This window comes from Cyprinodon tularosa, unplaced genomic scaffold (genome assembly GCF_016077235.1).
Source record: "Cyprinodon tularosa strain WSP-4 unplaced genomic scaffold, ASM1607723v1 ctg236, whole genome shotgun sequence".
Classification (NCBI taxonomy): Eukaryota; Metazoa; Chordata; class Actinopteri; order Cyprinodontiformes; family Cyprinodontidae; genus Cyprinodon; species Cyprinodon tularosa.
The window spans coordinates 909060-927500 of NW_024038883.1; the positions used below are offsets into that span (position 1 = coordinate 909060).

Below are 18441 nucleotides of genomic sequence, written 5' to 3' on the forward strand. Positions count from 1 at the left end.
CTCACACCAAATCCACCCTCATCAAAACTCCAACCCTACCACCACTCTCCCACAACATCAACCAACCATCCATCTCCACACCAACTATCATCCAACCCCTCACACATCCAAACCCACATCAACCTCCATCCATCCACATCCTCAACCAATCAACCATCATCATCATTCATCCATAACCAACAACAACAACATCCACAAATCCCTCATCAACATCTCCTCCAACCTCCTCATCCTCCTCCATCAATCCATCCATCATCCATCCATCCTATATCCCAACCAACAACCATACACATCCCATATCCATCAACCATTTCCTATCTCCATCATCATCCATCATCATCATCATCCACAACCATCCATCCATCCATCATACATCCATCAAATCATCCATCCATATCATCAACATCATCATCCCATATCATCATCATCCATCCATCATCCATCCATCAACATCATCTATCCCTCATCATCCATATCCATATCCATCCATATCCATATCAACAATATCCCATCCACCTACCATCATCCATCAACCATCATCCATCCATCATCCATCCATCCATCCATCCATCCATCCATCATCCATCCATCCATCCATCCATCCATCCATCCATCCATCCATCCATCCATCATCCATCCATCCATCCATCATCCATCATCCATCCATCCATCATCCATCCATCCATCCATCATCCATCCATCCATCCATCCATCATCCATCCATCCATCCATCCATCCATCCATCCATCCATCCATCCATCCATCATCCATCCATCCATCATCCATCCATCCATCCATCCATCATCCATCCATCCATCCATCCATCCATCCATCATCCATCCATCCATCCATCCATCATCCATCCATCCATCCATCATCCATCATCCATCCATCATCCATCCATCATCCATCATCCATCCATCCATCATCCATCCATCCATCATCCATCTATCCTCATCCATCATCCATCCATCCATCCATCCATCCATCTATCCATCATCCATCCATCCATCCATCCATCCATCCATCATCCATCCATCCATCCATCCATCCATCTATCCATCATCCATCCATCCATCAGCTGCTGACATCACAGATTCCTGTTTGATCTAAAAATCTTCATCTGTGGTTTTGAACAGAAATCCTTCTGATTCCTCCTCAGGCCTTTTCTCCTCCACCATTTTTAAATCAGTCGGGTTAAATCAGTTTCAGTCGGGTTTATTTTCCTAAGTTCAAACATCAAACCTGTTTTATCAGGTAGTTCAGCTCTGATCCTGTCTGTCCTTCCAGCCAACAGGCTGCTGCTCAGATCCAAACATCTCCTACATCTGGATGAAAGAACAGAGGAAGAAAAAAGGGGGAAGATAGAAGAAAGGCAAACATGCGGCCAATCAAAACGTCCGTTACAACCCCACCAGCCAATCAGAACGCGCCGTCTGAGAACTCCCATCAACCCATGACAAGAGAACAGCTCTGAGAGCGGCAGCAGTTTGCTGTTGGCTCTCCTTCCAAGGACCCAAAATAAAGCCTCATTAATAAACAATCAGCGTAAATAAATAACCAGCGACACGTTCGCTCCTCTGGACGCCATACGCCCTGCACATGTGCATCGCCCTGGAAACAGGAACGACTTCCAGGGAAACGACCGACTGCAGATAACAGCCCACAGAAATATTTAAATTCAGCCTTCATCGCTCCTCCTCCTCCTCTAAGATGGCTGCTTCACATTCAGATCTCACAAAGTTTGGGCACGCTACAACGTGTCGCCAAGAGCCGCCGCGGGTCGCTGGGACTCTGTTGCTGAGGCAACGCACCAGCTGGCACCAGAACCATGCCAAAAAAGCTAAGATGGCTGCTGCTGCATGTTAATTATTGAAGCCCGCTGCAGACGGGCGGGAAGAGTCGGATCACTCAACTCCGATCCGAGCGCTAAGATGGCCGCCGCCGGAGGACGACTCGCAGAGCGAGCTGTGCTGCAGGTCAAAGGTCCGTCTGATGAGCATCAGAGGAAACGACCCAACTTTAACGATCAAACGAGTTTAATCAGATTATTGATCAGATTAAATGACCCTCCTGTCAGATTAAAATATATATGGATTTTAATGACTCACAGTTCAGCACAATAGAAGGGAGAATCTGAAAAGTGTGGCATTCTTTTACACTAATCCCTCCTGAATCAGACCCTCCTTCTCTGAACGTCCTCCTCCCAGATCATCTCAGATTAGTAATCTCTGGGATTAGGGATGCTCTGTATCACAGAACCCTACATGTTGGACCGGCCTTACTGAGCTCTGCCTCTGATCCGCTAAATATCACCATGGCAACAGCAGGTTTCTGACACTGAGGGCATTCGGCCCACGGTTCCTCAGTGATAAAAACACTGAAAACCAGCTTCCTTCATCATCATCATCATCATCATCATCATCATCATCATCATCATCATCATCATCACCTTCACCATCATCATCACCTTCACCATCACCACCTTCATCATCACCATCACCATCATCATCATCATCACCATCATCACCTTCACCATCACCTTCAACATCATCACCATCACCATCATCACCTTCATCATCATCACCATCATCACCATCACCTTCATCATCACCATCAACATCATCACCATCATCACCATCATCACCTTCATCATCACCATCAACATCATCACCATCATCACCTTCATCATCACCATCAACATCATCACCATCATCACCATCATCACCTTCATCATCATCATCATCATCATAATCATCATCACCTTCACCATCACCATCATCACCTTCATCATCACCATCACCATCATCACCTTCATCATCACCATCACCATCATCACCTTCACCATCATCATCATCATCACCATCATCACCTTCACCATCATCATTATCACCATCATCACCTTCATCATCATCATCATCACCATCATCATCACCATCATCACCATCATCATCATCATCATCATCATCATCACCATCATCGTCATCATCACCATCATCATCACCATCATCACTATCACCATCACCATCATCATCACCATCATCGTCATCATCACCATCATCATCACCATCATCACCATCACCATCATCATCACCATCATCGTTATCATCATCACCATAATCATCATCCTCACCATCATCACCATCACCACCATCACTATCACCATCACCATCATCATCACCATCATCGTCATCATCACCATCATCATCACCATCATCACCATCATCATCACCATCATCATTACCATCATCATCATCATCATCATCACCATCACCATCATCATCACCATCATCGTTATCATCATCACCATAATCATCATCCTCACCATCATCACCATCACCACCATCATCATCATCACCATCAACACCACCATCATCATTACCATCATCATTACCATCATCATCATCATCATCATCACCATCACCATCATCATCACCATCATCGTTATCATCATCACCATAATCATCATCCTCACCATCATCACCATCACCACCATCATCATCATCACCATCAACACCACCATCATCATTACCATCATCATCATCATCATCATCATCATCATCATCATCATCATCATCACCATCATCGTCATCATCATCATCACCATCACCATCATCATCACCATCTGATGCTCTTCTATCAACTCTGGAGGCTTCTTAGGTGTTTTTCCAGAATAAGCCGTTTTATTCTGACCGGATCATCACATCCAGGAGGACCTAGAACCTTCTGTAAATCTGATGGTTCTGCTGTTGGACCACAGGCAGAACCCTGATGGAGAGGAGACAGAGAACCAGGGGGCGATCGAACAGCTTCAAAAGGTCAGAGGTCATGGCGCGCCACAGTCCCAGATCCTGATGCTGACTGATTCATTCATGAATGGATCCTTTACTGGGAGGTTCTACACAGAGTTTCTGGTCTGAACATTAAACCATTCTGATCAGGCAGTAGTTCTGTCAAAAATCGGTGGGGAGTAACTGGTTTTACTGGGATGTGCTTCCTTTCACCCAGAGCCTGACCATCATGGTAACCAATCAGGACTCCAGATTTGCTTGGCGGCTCGGAACCTTTAAACGACTCCTTGTTTCCAATAAACTGCAGAGAAAGGAGCCTGAATGTTTGTGACCAAACGAGGCGTCGCAGGAGAAGCGGAGGGAGCCTCTAATGGCTGACATATGGTGGCCCGCTGGCTGCCAGCGATCCAATCAGGACGCCATTATTTGGCCGCGGCGGAACAATAAAGGAGGCCGATCAAAGAGCTCTGCAGGATCCTCCTCTGGTTGCTCTCTTCTTTTCTCTTTGTTGTCTTTGATTCTGCAGCCGCTGCTGCGCCTCTGCGATCAGGTGCCGCTCTAACGTGGACCATATGGAGCCATCCATCAGCAGAACATCAATGCAGCGCTGCAGGACGCCCAGGCTTCCTGCTCAGCCGCTCGCTTTGGTTTCATTAGACGGGAAGAGAGGCAAAGACGGTCTGATTCTGACCCAGTTTGATAGAACCAGAATCCTGATTCCCCTAACTATGGGCCGATATGGATGGTTCTGATTATGCATGATCCGCTTAGCGGTTTGGTGATTTATACTAAATCCTATTAGTTAAAGTCGTAGGGAAGCGGCCGTTCCAACCGTAGCATTTCCGAATTCTCCCAGTGGTGCCCGACTTTACACTAGTGAATAAAATGAATGTGATTGGTCGATTATCAAGGGGGCGGGATTGTTGTGACTAAAGGTTCGCAAGCAAGTTTGGTTGTGGCCGGTTTGTTGGAAGCATCTTGCTAACCAGTTAGCAACTTAGTGCTAGCAGGTTCCCAATGGGAAATTCCATTGGGACCAAGTAGCACTAAATTGGTGACTTAGAAACGACGCTGTCAAGGAACGCTATGGACAGCGGAAACATGCAAGAGGAGGAGAGTTTAGTGTCGGAGGTCGTGGATGAGTCTCCTCCGTCATCCATTTTTTATTTAGAGGAGGAAAGCGGGGACGAAGATGTTGTGGAAGAGGACGCCAGGGCGGCAGAAGCTTGGTTTGGTGTAGAAGGCTTCCAGCCGTACATGTTTGAGCCCTTGCCTCGCAACGCTGCCAGTTCTGTTAGCTCTACGCCTGCCGAAGACACAGACGTCCATCCCCGTGAACACTGGGACGCAACTCAATGGGAAAGGAAAGGATTCTGGTTTCAACCGTTGCGTATATTAGCTGCGACATATGAATCAAGATGCTATGACCGAAAACATTTGATTGACAGATGACCGTTGATATATGATTGGTTCAATTTAGGTGTTCAGGCTGACGTAGAACTACCTGGCCTGCAGAAGATGAGAAAAAAAAGATTTTAAGACAGGATTTTTTTAACTAACTTTTGGGACAATCTGTTCTGATAAAGACATTTATATACATGTTTAAACCAGAATGACATTTAAATACGACTTCCCTACGACTTTAACAAATGAATTATTGCTGTGAGCTGCTTCCCCAGCTTTAGATCAGTCGGTAGAACGTGACACTCTGAATCTCAGGGTCGCGGGTTTGTGCTCCATGATGGGCGCTAAGCTTTGAGGAGAACTGGTCTAGTGGTTAGAGCAGCGCTCTGTGCTCTGAGAGGGGAGCCAGTACCCGGTTCGATCCCCACAGACTGACACTCTGGGTCCCTGAGGAAGACCCTTAACCCCACTGGAACCGCACAATGGCAGCCCACTGCTCCCCAAGGGGAGGGGTTAAATGCAGAGAGGGAATTTCTCCAGTGTGAGATCAATAAAGTTCTATCATAATATGCAAAGACGAGAGGAAGTTAAACTATTCAGTTTAAAGCAGTGCAAAGAACCGATTCAATTTAATTAAGTCTGAAAAATGTTGAATATTAGATGACCAGATGGCAGCAGAGCTCCTGCAGTTTGTGTGAAATATGCATCAGCAGGCATTAGCGGCAGAAGAGGGCGGGGCTTAACTAAACAGACTGCAGTCGCCAACAAAACGTTTGACAGAACATCAGACGATGATCATCGTTGATCACAGGAGAAGAAGAAATGGAGGATTTCCTCTCAAAGTTCTTAGATTTTTAAAAAGGAAAGTCCGCTCATATTCAGAATTCAAACTTCTTAAAGTATTTTAAATATGAAATTATTACATACTGTTCAATAAGTGTTTTTAATTCAGAGTAACTTTCATGCTAAGATGTGGGGTCAAAGGTCACCCAGTTGCATACCGTCATACTGGGTTGGGTTCGGTCGCTCTGAATGGAAAGTTTATGAATAAAACTGACACTAGGAAATGATTTCTATTTCTATGGATCATAAACTCCTGTTTCTGGAAGAGCGTCATTCCAAGCCGTGCTTCCCGCTTTCACAACATCACAGTCTTCATTCTTTTATTCTCTTTCTATTTAAGCCTTTAATTAAGGAAATTTATCAGTTTTCTTTGTATTTTCTTCCTTTTTGCATCAGGGAAAACTTTTCTCTTTTTTTTTTTATAAATCTGTTAAAATGTTGATGTTTTTGGTGGAACTTCCATATTTTTCCCTCTGCTGAACTTTTCCGTTTATCTAAATATAAATCTGCACCTTCCATGAATCAATCCATCATTTCTTTAATTAATCTAAAAGGAAATATTTGTAATAAAATAAAATTTCTAAATAAGCAAACATTTATAATAGAAACATTTTAATTGCAAATTTGAAATGAAATGCAAAATGTTAAAACATTTAACCATATAAAAGCGAAACTGTTTGATCTTTAATGGATAAAAATAAACATCTATTCCACGTTTATAAATGTGTTACTGCTGTGAGTGTTTTACAGTCGGCGTGCCGTCGTCGTGGTAACGACTTCTGAGTCATCTAGATCTAAACCTTTAAATTCAGTCTAACGGGGAAATTTTTCTCCACATGTTGAAATTTAAACCAACTATGATGAAAATGAAGCAGGAGCCGGATCAGAACCAGCGGTTCTGGGCCCGCATGGCGCAGCGGACCGGCGTGTCACACAGAGACGCGCGGCACGCCGCTTTCATCTGCAGCCAAAAACCTTAAGCTCGTGTTTCTGCAGTGAAGCCCAGCGAGTCCCAAACCCAAACCAGCGACGATAATCCCAGCTGCTGGGAAAATTATCAGCATTTTAATCAGAATTTAGTGAAAAACTGAAGCTTTCAGGAAATATTTCTGCCATAAATTGTGAGACTTTTCTCTCAGAATCAGAACCCAAAGCTGTGAGCCTTTCTTCAGGGAGACGACGGCAGGTCAGAGGCCACACATTTCCAACATGGCTGCCAGCCAGAGCTGCTGTTTCTGGGTTCTGATGTTCAAACCCAGAATCAAACCTGCGACCTGGGATGGAAATTCCCAGAAATGTGAGGAATGCTGGGCTGAAACACGGAGCGCTCTGAGAGGCTGAAGCTTCAACCAGGAGGAGACGTCCGTTCCAAACCTGGATCCCACCAGAGAGCCGCTCTATTTAACCTGAGTCTATGCTGGAAACATGGAGCAAATCCAGACTGCAGCCATCAGGCTAAATCACCTCCTTTCATTTCTATACAAACAAATGGCTGCACTTTACAGGAATAAAATCCATTATACTAATATTCTGCATAGGTTTTATATGAACTGAAAAAAGCAAACATATAAATGTTTAAATCAAGTTTTTAAACATTTATATTTTTGCTATATATATATATATATATATATATATATATATATATATATATATACCATTGTTTCCATGGTTTACCACTGTTACCAAGCAACAACACTAATGATGACCTGATTGGTGATAGCAAGGTGAGCTAATGTTAATATGAAGATAGCTGGGTGGGCTAATGTTAGCATGGAGGTAGCAAGATGAGTTAATGTTAGCATGGAGGTAGCGAAATGAGCTAATGTTAGCATGAAGATAGCTGGGTGGGCTAATATTAGCATGGAGGTAGAGAGATGAGCTAATGTTAGCATGGAGGTAGCGAAATGAGCTAATGTTAGCATGAAGATAGCTGGGTGGGCTAATGTTAGCATGGAGGTAGAGAGATGAGCTAATGTTAGCATGAAGATAGCTGGGTGGGCTAATGTTAGCATGGAGGTAGCAAGATGAGTTAATGTTAGCATGGAGGTAGCGAAATGAGCTAATGTTAGCATGAAGATAGCTGGGTGAGCTAATGTTAGCATGGAGGTAGAGAGATGAGCTAATGTTAGCATGAAGATAGCTGGGTGGGCTAATGTTAGCATGGAGGTAGCGAGCTAAGCTAATGTTAGCATGAAGATAGCAAAGTGGGCTAATTTTAGCATGGAGGTAGCGAGATGAGCTAATGCTAGCATGAAGATAGCCGGGTGGGCTAATGTTAGCATGGAGGTAGCGAGATGAGCTAATGTTAGCATGAAGATAGCAAAGTGGACTAATGTTAGCATGGAGGTAGCAAGATGAGCTAATTTTAGCATGAAGATAGCAAAGTGGGCTAATGTTAGCATGGAGGTAGCAAGATGAGCTAACGTTAGCATGGAGGTAGCGAAATGAGCTAATGTTAGCATGAAGATAGCTGGGTGGGCTAATTTTAGCATGGAGGTAGCGAGATGAGCTAATGCTAGCATGAAGATAGCCGGGTGGGCTAATGTTAGCATGGAGGTAGCGAGATGAGCTAATGTTAGCATGAAGATAGCAAAGTGGACTAATGTTAGCATGGAGGTAGCAAGATGAGCTAATGTTAGCATGCAGATAGCCGGGTGGGCTAATGTTAGCATGGTAATAACAATGAGCGCTAGTGTTAGCATCCTTCCACTGATGACCAAAGTCTGGTTCCGGTCGTTTCCTCCAGATTAAAAACAAGCTGCTTTTTGCCAGCAGGTTTTTTTCTTTGAAGCCGAAAAGCGACGCAAACATTTAAACATGAAAAAGTTTCATTTCCAGGAGATGATGAAGATCAGACATTTAATGACGAAGATGATGATGATGAAGGTCATTCTAAAGGTTTCACAATAATCAAAAAAATTTAATAAGTAAATAAAAATCACTGATTTTCAAATGCAGCTGTTATTTCCTTCCTGCTCTCTGGGAGGCGAATCGAAAGCTGATCCTGGTTCAGTGAACGTTAGCATCGTGTTAGCATCATGTTAGCATCATGTTAGCCTCATAGATTCAGCTTTTTATCAAAATATATTCAGACTGGTTTATATTTTTACAGTTTGTCAAAATTACAGCAAACGACTCGTTTTACAGTCTGTGCAGCATAGCTCTAGGTCAGGGGTTCCTAAAGTGGGGGGGCCCCAGGAGGGGGGGTCCCAGGATGGTTTAACGTTCCTATAGCTGTGACCCCTGAGGGCCACAATAGATGATAAATACAGAAACATCCCATAAAATAAATTCATTTATTGTTTCTCTTTTTCTCTAATATTGAATACGAATAATTATTATTAGAATAAGTTTCAAAATGAACCTTTTTGAAAATTAAATATATTGAAATTTATTAATGAAATAAATTTATTCTTTGTAATTTTCAAGAATATATTTTTAATAAAATGATTACTTCCTCTCATCTGATATTTATTCATTATAATAAGTAAAATATTGTGTTATTTTTGGGTAAGAGGCTGAGATGATGAGGATTTAATTACCGGTTTTGGATTAATCAGGATTATTGGTCTCAGTCCAGCTCAGATTAAGACCAGTCAGACATGGACGCCAGCAGCGGGTTTGAACGCGTCTGTCGGACGTTCTGCTTAACTCTAGAACAAAACGTCCTCTGATGAGTTGGAGACATAGAAATAAAATAAACAGAATATTTTCCTGGAGGTTCACCAACCTTTGATCTTTAACTTCCTGTGGATCTAAAGTTCAAACTGCTCACAGGTTCGTCTCCATGACCTTCAGATTCACATTCTACCTATTCTACATCTACGTGTCCAAGGCAACAGATCGAGCCAATCACCGCCTTCACCAGGAAAATGTTTGTAAAGATTCAGCAGATTATTTAGATTCTATAGAGATGACTTTCTCTATGGTAGATCTAGATATGTAGATCAGTCCCAGCCAACGATTCAATCGTCTAAAGGTCTGTTCTCCAAACTAGAGAAGTTCACAGACGCGCCGCCTTTTGGCCCTCAGCCACTTCCTGCTCATCCTAGAGCTATGACACATAGACTCACCTGTGGAACAGAGCAGACCAGCAGGTATAGAACCCTTAGAACGATGGTTTAACTCGGTAGAAATAAGGACGATAAACGCAACAAAATAAATAGAAATACCCTAAAAAAAGAAAATAGATTTTCATCAAATCTGAAAAGATTTTAATTTCCAAGATGAAGAATTTTATATTTGTGATTGAAAATTCTCCTTAATCTGCAAACCTGATTTAAAAAGTATGAAGTAAAAAGGCCTTAAATAAGATGATCTATTAAAGGATTGAAGATTTCTGCCCTTAAAATAAAATCATTAGAACTTCTGCGTCTAAAATGAACAAACTGTTTATTATTTTAAACATAAATCATCTTTTTATATCAGTAAATTCTTTTACGTTCCTAAAACAAGAGAAAATACATTTACAGTAAAACGGAGTCTCATAAATCCTTAATAGACAGAATAAAAATCTTTTTCTATTTATTCAATAAAGCAAATAGAAATTTCTTTCTAGATCTCTGATGGAGGCTGAGCTTTAGAGGGAAAATATCAGAGCTGAAACAATTCATCCAATTAATCGATTACTGAAATAATCGTTAACTAATTCAGTAATTGGTTAATAATTAACTACAGTATAGAGACGGTAAAACGTTCCTTTAGCTGACACCAGGAATTAGACCAAGATTATAAAAAATATACAAACATTTAAGATTAAAAAAATCTGCTCTATAATCCAGAACTCCTTCAGTCGAAAAGTTTTAGTTTCACCTGATTAATTTCATAAAGTTATTCTTTAAAGAAACTTTGGCTATTTGATCAAATAATCTACAGATTAATCGATTTGTTAATAATCTAGATTAATCGATTTGTTAATAATCTAGATTAATCGATTTGTTAATAATCTAGATTAATTGAATCGTTAATAATCTACAGATTAATCGATTCGTTAATAATCTACAAATTGATTCGTTAATAATCTAGATTAATCGATTTGTTAATAATCTAGATTAATCAATTTGTTAATAATCTACAGATTAATCGATTTGTTAATAATCTAGATTAATCGATTTGTTAATAATCTAGATTAATTGAATCGTTAATAATCTACAGATTAATCAATTGGTTAATGATCGTCAGATTAATCGATTCGTTAATAATCTACAGATTAATCGATTCGTTAATAATCTACAGATTAATTGATTCGTTAATAATCTAGATTAATCGATTCGTTAATAATCTACAGATTAATCAATTGGTTAATAATCTACAGATTAATCGATTCGTTAATAATCTAGATTAATCGATTTGTTAATAATCTAGATTAATTGAATCGTTAATAATCTACAGATTAATCAATTGGTTAATGATCGTCAGATTAATCGATTCATTAATAATCTACAGATTAATTGATTCGTTAATAATCTACAGATTAATCGATTTGTTAATAATCTACAGATTAATCGATTTGTTAATAATCTAGATTAATCGATTTGTTAATAATCTAGATGAATTGAATCGTTAATAATCTACAGATTAATCGATTCGTTAATAATCTAGATTAATCGATTTGTTAATAATCTAGATTAATTGAATCGTTAATAATCTACAGATTAATCAATTGGTTAATGATCGTCAGATTAATCGGTTCATTAATAATCTACAGATTAATTGATTCGTTAATAATCTACAGATTAATCGGTTCATTAATAATCTACAGATTAATCGATCCGTTAATAATCTACAGATTAATCGATTCATTAATAATCGTTAGTTGAAGGCCTAGAAAATGCGTTCCAAAACAACAATGGTGGAAATCCAGAGCAGGATCATCAGTTTCTGGCCGTCAGCCGCCACCATCCACAGCCTGCAGATGTGGGGTCAAAGGTCAGGCCGGCCTTTAGCTCTTCAGTCACACTTCTAGTTTCCTTGAAAGGAAAAACCTTCATGGCTTCACAGCAGCAGAGTCCCAGAGGACGGTTTTCACCATCGTCCGATGATTCTGGATCTAAGCTGTGATGTCAGGCTGGTTTAATCCCTGAAGCTGAAGCTCCTCAGAGGAACCAGCGTCCTGCTTTTATTCTGGAACCTTCCTGCTTCCATCAGCAGCCCATGTTAGAAGGCCGATACCTGCAGCTGATGGCCCTGAGTGCATCAGCAGCATCACTGTCACATAATCTGATGCAGCGGGATTAAGTTTAAGCCTGAATGATGCGTCAGGCTTTAACTGGACCAGATGGACCACACACACACTCACACACACACAGTTTGTATTTCTATCCACACTGAGACTTCCATTCATTTTAGTGACTGCATTAAATCCTGACTATTGTCTCTATATTCCTAATAAAACGAGGATCTGCTGCATCAGGAGCCGCCTTTGGTCCCCATAAGGCCTGTTGGTCCTCAGAAGGTCAGTAAACACACCAGAAACATCCTAAATACGTAACATATACGACCACACACACACACACAGCCCCAGAAGACCCGGCTGACCCGGACGCTCAGATTCTCATGAGCGAATCTGTTCTCGCCGCCAACAGGCCGCTGTTCAGCCCTTCAAAATAAAAGCATGTCAGGAAATATCAGATTAAAGAAGCAGAGAAATCCAGCTTAGAAACGGCGTTCAGAGAACGGAGCCTGGGTTTACGCAGCGCCCAGGATGTTTCCGCTCACGCCGCACTCAGCCGTCCGGCGAGTCCTCGCCATTCAGACGCCGCCTCCCTACAGCAGGGCGTCAAATTAACACGTAAACACGTCTGCAGGCGACCTGGATCAGAACCACATGAGCCGGACGCAGCCTGAAGGCGCGGAAAGACGATTTCCAACCACATTATCTATATTTTTTATAACATTTATATAATTATCTGTTTACTGGTTTATAAAAAAAAAATTAGTTTTAAATGAATCTGATAAAAATGTGTTTTATTGAAAGTCGTTTGGGTGAAATATAAATAATCTAATTAAAAGGAAGAAAATTAAAGCAAAATATTTCCTTTTTTTTCCCCTTAAAAAATAAGAATTTAAAAGAATTGTAATAAAAACAGAGGAATTAATCCTATTATCAGATTTATTGGGCCGGTTTCTCCCTCTTCAGGGTGTTTTTTTCCTGCGCTGTAAATAAGTTGCAGGACTTTGGCAGCCGAGCTTCTCCTCATTAAAAGCGGCTGAATATTCAGACGCAGCGTTAGCATAAGAAAAGCCGGCTGTCCGTCCAAATGAGGCCTTTTGTTTTTAGCCCTGCTCTCTGCTGCCTCATTAAGCCGCCGCAGCTTAAGTCAGTGAGCCGACAGCCGCCGCTCGGAGCCGCGGCCTCGGCTTCCCTCCTCCTCCTCTGCCTCCAACCCTCTGCTCCTCTCTCCCGGCTCAGCCTGCATGCCGAGGCTCGCCGCTCCTCGCTGCAGAAATGAACCCAGACGCCTCTGCTCCGGTGTCCCTCCTCGGCCCCGCAGCTTACCAGAGCCGCGTCTCATCCAGGAGGCTCCCAGGAACCTCTGGAACGCCCAAACGGGGCGGTTCTGGTGTTCCGTGGGGTTCTGTCCGTCTGCCAGCAAACAGCGGGCACAAATAGGCCGGGGGGCAGGTTGGCACCAGATCAAAACCGGCGGCACAATGTGCCATCCAGCAGCCGAACAAAGCGCCGGTGCCACGCCGGGGCCCCGTGGCACCGGCCGATCCGAGACGCCCGGAAACAAAGACGGAGAGAAAATCCTCCTTTAAGGATCCATTTCCATCTGGAATTATCACAATAAAAATCAATAAAATGCTTTTAAAAATCAGGAACCAAAAATAAAATATTTCTTTTAATTCAGATTAAAATTTCAAGGTAAAATTTTCAAACAAAATATTTTTATGGAATTAAATATTTGCATCCAGGAGGAATCCACGCCGCTTCGCTGACAGGTGAATCTGTAGGAAATCCCAGCGTCTGCTGCTGGGACCTGAAGGCAGCGGGCCCCCCTGTTACTGGTTTTACAAGTGCGGGTCACTGGGAGACAGACGGGGTCACGAGAGGTCAGCCTGCACCTCGGACCTGCAGGGAGATTTTCTCACCTGTGTTTCTACGGAGAGCCGGTTGGACAAAATAAAAATAATTCCCTCAGCAGAAAAACAAAAAGCAAACCAAAGAAAAGCAGATTTTCCTAAAACAGGTTTAGTTTTAAATTAATAGAAATTATTCAGTATTATCAGTAAAATCTGGGCTTAAAATTAGGATTTAAATTAGCCCCCCCCCCCCCCCCCCCCCCACACACACACACCAATATGTAAACAAACTGCAGTAAAAGCTGCTCTTATTCCTTATTTAGCTTTCAAATTTAAACTTATTAAAAAATGTATTTTATTTAGGTTATTTTATTTGTGTTTTTATTTTATTTAAACATAAATGACTGTAATTATAATTATAAAATGTTGTGACGCTAAAGATAAAACATTTCCTCATTAATAAATAAAAAACAGAAGAAGACATTTTAGCTGAGATAAAAGCTATTATTTTTCTGCATTTATGCTCTTTAAATATATTTCAAACATATCTTAAATATATTTTAAAACATATTTTTTTAATGAACGGCGGAATAAAGTTTAGACAGAGGAACTGAGATAAATTAATAACATTTTTTCTGTTTCCGTTAATTTAACTAAAAATCAAAGGAGGAACCTCCTCTCCTCCTTTCCTCTCCTCCTGCTGCTCCTCTCCTCCTTACCGCCTTGTCGTTATAGTAGTACATCAGGGAGCTGCCGGTCATCCCTGGGATGGTGTAGGCGCAGTACATGGCTCCTCTCCGCTCCTCGGACCGGGTCTAATATTTCTCCCGGGTCGCTTCGGGTCTCCGCAGCCGTCTCTCTCTCCCCCCCTCCCGGCCTCGTGTCCTCCTCTCGTCGCTCCTCGTTATTTTTTTTTTTAATCAAACTTTTCGGGGTTTGTTTTGGTCTCAAACTCTCAGCGCTCCGTCGCGTGCTCCTTCCTGCGCGCGGCTAATTCCTTCAGTTGCATTTTCCCATATGGCCGCGCGAGGCACGCGGAATATGCAAAGTAGAGAGAGAGGGAGAGAGAGAGAGGGAGGGAGGGAGGGAGGAGGTGAAGCTGCCCCTCCCCTCCCCCCCTCTTCTCTCCCATATAAAAGAAAAAAAAAACGGGGCCTAAAACTCCCCAAACCTTTTCCTTTTTTCCCAATTTTCCCACACAAAGCCCGGGGGTTCCCCTTTCATTCCCCCCTTTAACCCCCCTAATCCCCCAAAGGGTCCCGGGCACGGGGGGTTTCCACAATTTTCATTTAACTAAACAACCCCCAACCACAAAAAGAGTTAAAAAAAGTTCTTTTTTTTTTATTTTTCTTTTACTTTAAAAAAAAACCCAAACACAAACCAAATAAAAAAGATTCAAATAATAAAAAAAAAATATAAAATTTTCCAAAAATTTAATATAGAAAACACTTTTTTTTTTTTCAACCATGGGCCAAAAATAAATTAATTTTTTTTCCCAACAAATTTAAATTCACAACCTTTTTTTATTCATTTTATTCCATTTAGGTTTTTATTTTTATAATAAATTTTTAAAAATTTTTTTAAAGAAAACCCTTTTTCCCTTAGGAAGAAATTTTAACCCATAAACCCCGGTTAAATGAAAACATAATAAAAAAATAATATTTATTAAAATGGGAATAAAAAAAAAATTTAAATTTTTTTTAAAAAAAAAACCTTTCTGGAAATTCCAATAATTCATTAATACACCATACCAATCCAAAAACCACCCCAAAAAAAAAATCCATCCTTTATCCATCCAATCCACCCCATATATCCATATCCACATCACCACCTCCTTTCCATACCCCACCACCTTAATAAACCACCACCACCTCCCCCATCCATACCATCAAACCACCTTCCAATAAAAATTTCCACCACCCTCATCCATATATATCCTCCACCACCTTTTTCCCCCCATTTATCCACCCATCCACCAAAACCACAAAAATTTCCCCAAACCCCATTTTATATCCTTCCATCCATATCCCCATCCACCTAAAATATATATATCACCACCATCCATCCTTCCCCCCACCCATAAAAACCCCCCAAACCCCATTAATCCCCTTTTAATATAAAACCATATTATCCATCATCCACCACCCTTATCCATCCATCCATATTCATCCATTTCACCAAAACCCCTCCACATATCCATCCATTTCCCACCATCCAAAAAAACCATATTTATACCCATATATACCCCCAAAACCACCCATCCCATTATTTCCACCCATCCACCAACCATTATCCATTCCACCATTCCATATCCACCATATCCACTTTTACCATACCCACCACCCCCACCACCAATATCTTATTATTTATACCGCCATTTAAATCCCCCCACCCCATCTTCCATATTTCCATCCCCATCATAAATTAATTCCACCATCATCCAAACCACCCATCCATCCACCCATATATTTCCATCCATCCATCCATCCATCATCCATCCACCCCTCCCCCATCCATCCATCCATCCTTCCTCCATCCATCATCCATCCATCCATCATCCATCCCCATCCACCATCCATCCATCCCTTCCACCATCCATCCACATCCATCCCCTTCCTCCATCCTCCACCCCATCCATCCTCCATCCATCCATCCATCCATCCTTTCATCCACCCACCCATCCTCCATTCATCCATCCACCCATCCTCCTCCATCACCACCATCCATCCCACCACCCCTTCCCTCCATCCATCCACCATCCATCCATCCATCCTTCCACCACCCACCCCAACCATCCATCCATCCATCCATCCTCCATCCATCCATCCTCCTTTCATCCCATCCATCCACCCTTTCCCATCCATCCATCCACCTTTTTATCCATCCATCCATCCACCTCCACCCCATCCATCCATCCATCCATCCATCCATCCATCCACCATCCATTCTCCACCCAAACCCTTTCCATCCTTCACCATCCACCTTTCCCACCTTCTCCATCTATCCATCCATCCTTCCATCAATTCATCCATCCATCCATCCATCCTTCCACCCATTCATCCATCCATCCATCCATCCCTTCCATCCATTCATCCATCCATCCACCCATCCTTTCCCATCCATTCATCCATCCATCCATCATCCATCCCCCCCCATCCCCATCCACCCCCATCCATTCATCCATCCACCCATCCTTCCACCATTTCCCCATCCTCCATCCCAACCACCTTCCATCCACATCCATCCACCCTTCCATCCACATCCACCCATCCACCACCATCCACCCCTCCTTTCATCCACCATCCTTTCCATCCATCCATCCATCCCCATTCATCCATCCCCACCACCTTTTCCACCACCATCCTCCCCCCACCCCTCCACCATCCATCCTCCACCATCCATCCTTCATCCATCACCTCCTCCCCACCCATCATCCCAAACCCACCTCCATCCTTTAAACCATCCATCCATCCTCCATCCATTCAAATCCACCCAAACCTCCATCCACACCACCTCCTCCATCCATCCACCTTTCCACCTTCATCCTCCATCCTTCCTCCTTCCACCATCCACCATCCTTCCCATCCACCCAACCACCCATCCATCCACCCCAACCTCCACCATTCACCACCACCACCCTTCCATCCATTCACCCAACCATCCACCAACATCCTCCATCCATCCTTCCATCCATTCATCCTCCACCCCCATCCATCCATCACCATCCCATCCATCCCCCCCATCCAACCATCCTCCATCCATTACCACCACCATCCCCCTTCCATCCTTTTAAAACCACCATCCATCCATCCATTCATCCACCCATCCATCTCCATCCATCCACCACCATCCACCCCATTCATCCATCCACCCACCACATCACCATCCATCCCCCTTTCACCCACCATCCATCACCATCCATCCTCCATTCATCCATCCATCCATCCTTCCACCCATTCCTCCACCACCACCTCCAACCTTCTCCATCCCACCCAAAATCCACCCCATCCACCTCCATTCACCACCATCCATCCACCTCCTCCATTCACCATTCATCCCCTCCATCCATCCATTCATCCATCCATCCATCCCCCATTCATCCCACCATCCATCCTTCCATCCTCCACATCCATCCATCCATCCCTCCTTTCATCCACCATCCATCCATCCATCCATCCTCCACCCCCCCCCACACCATTTTAACCATCCCCCCCAAACCACCACACCATCCACCACCACCCAACCAAACCATTTTATATTATAAATAAATTTATATTATCCATATATTTCCATAAAAATTTATATATATTTATTTTATCCTCCATCCATATCCTATCCTTTCACCATATATAAATCCATCCATCATATCCATCCATCC

At 42.4% G+C, this 18441-nt stretch overlaps 1 protein-coding gene across 15 annotated transcripts in view; it reads right to left on the bottom strand.

The window, feature by feature from the left end:
- Nucleotides 1-18441, bottom strand: part of LOC119784895 (transcription factor 4-like) — a 292976-nt gene that overhangs the window by 64656 nt on the left and 209879 nt on the right. Inside the window, exon 1 of one of the 15 annotated variants that reach the window (XM_038287173.1) lies at nucleotides 14783-15095. The exons of 12 other annotated variants lie outside the window; for them this stretch is intronic. In XM_038287173.1, coding sequence (XP_038143101.1) covers nucleotides 14783-14851 — 69 coding nt within the window. In that variant the 5' untranslated portion in view covers nucleotides 14852-15095. Of the gene's footprint in view, nucleotides 1-14782; nucleotides 15096-18441 lie in introns of those variants that run through there. 2 more of the 15 variants (XM_038287174.1, XM_038287175.1) reach the window with 2 other exon arrangements.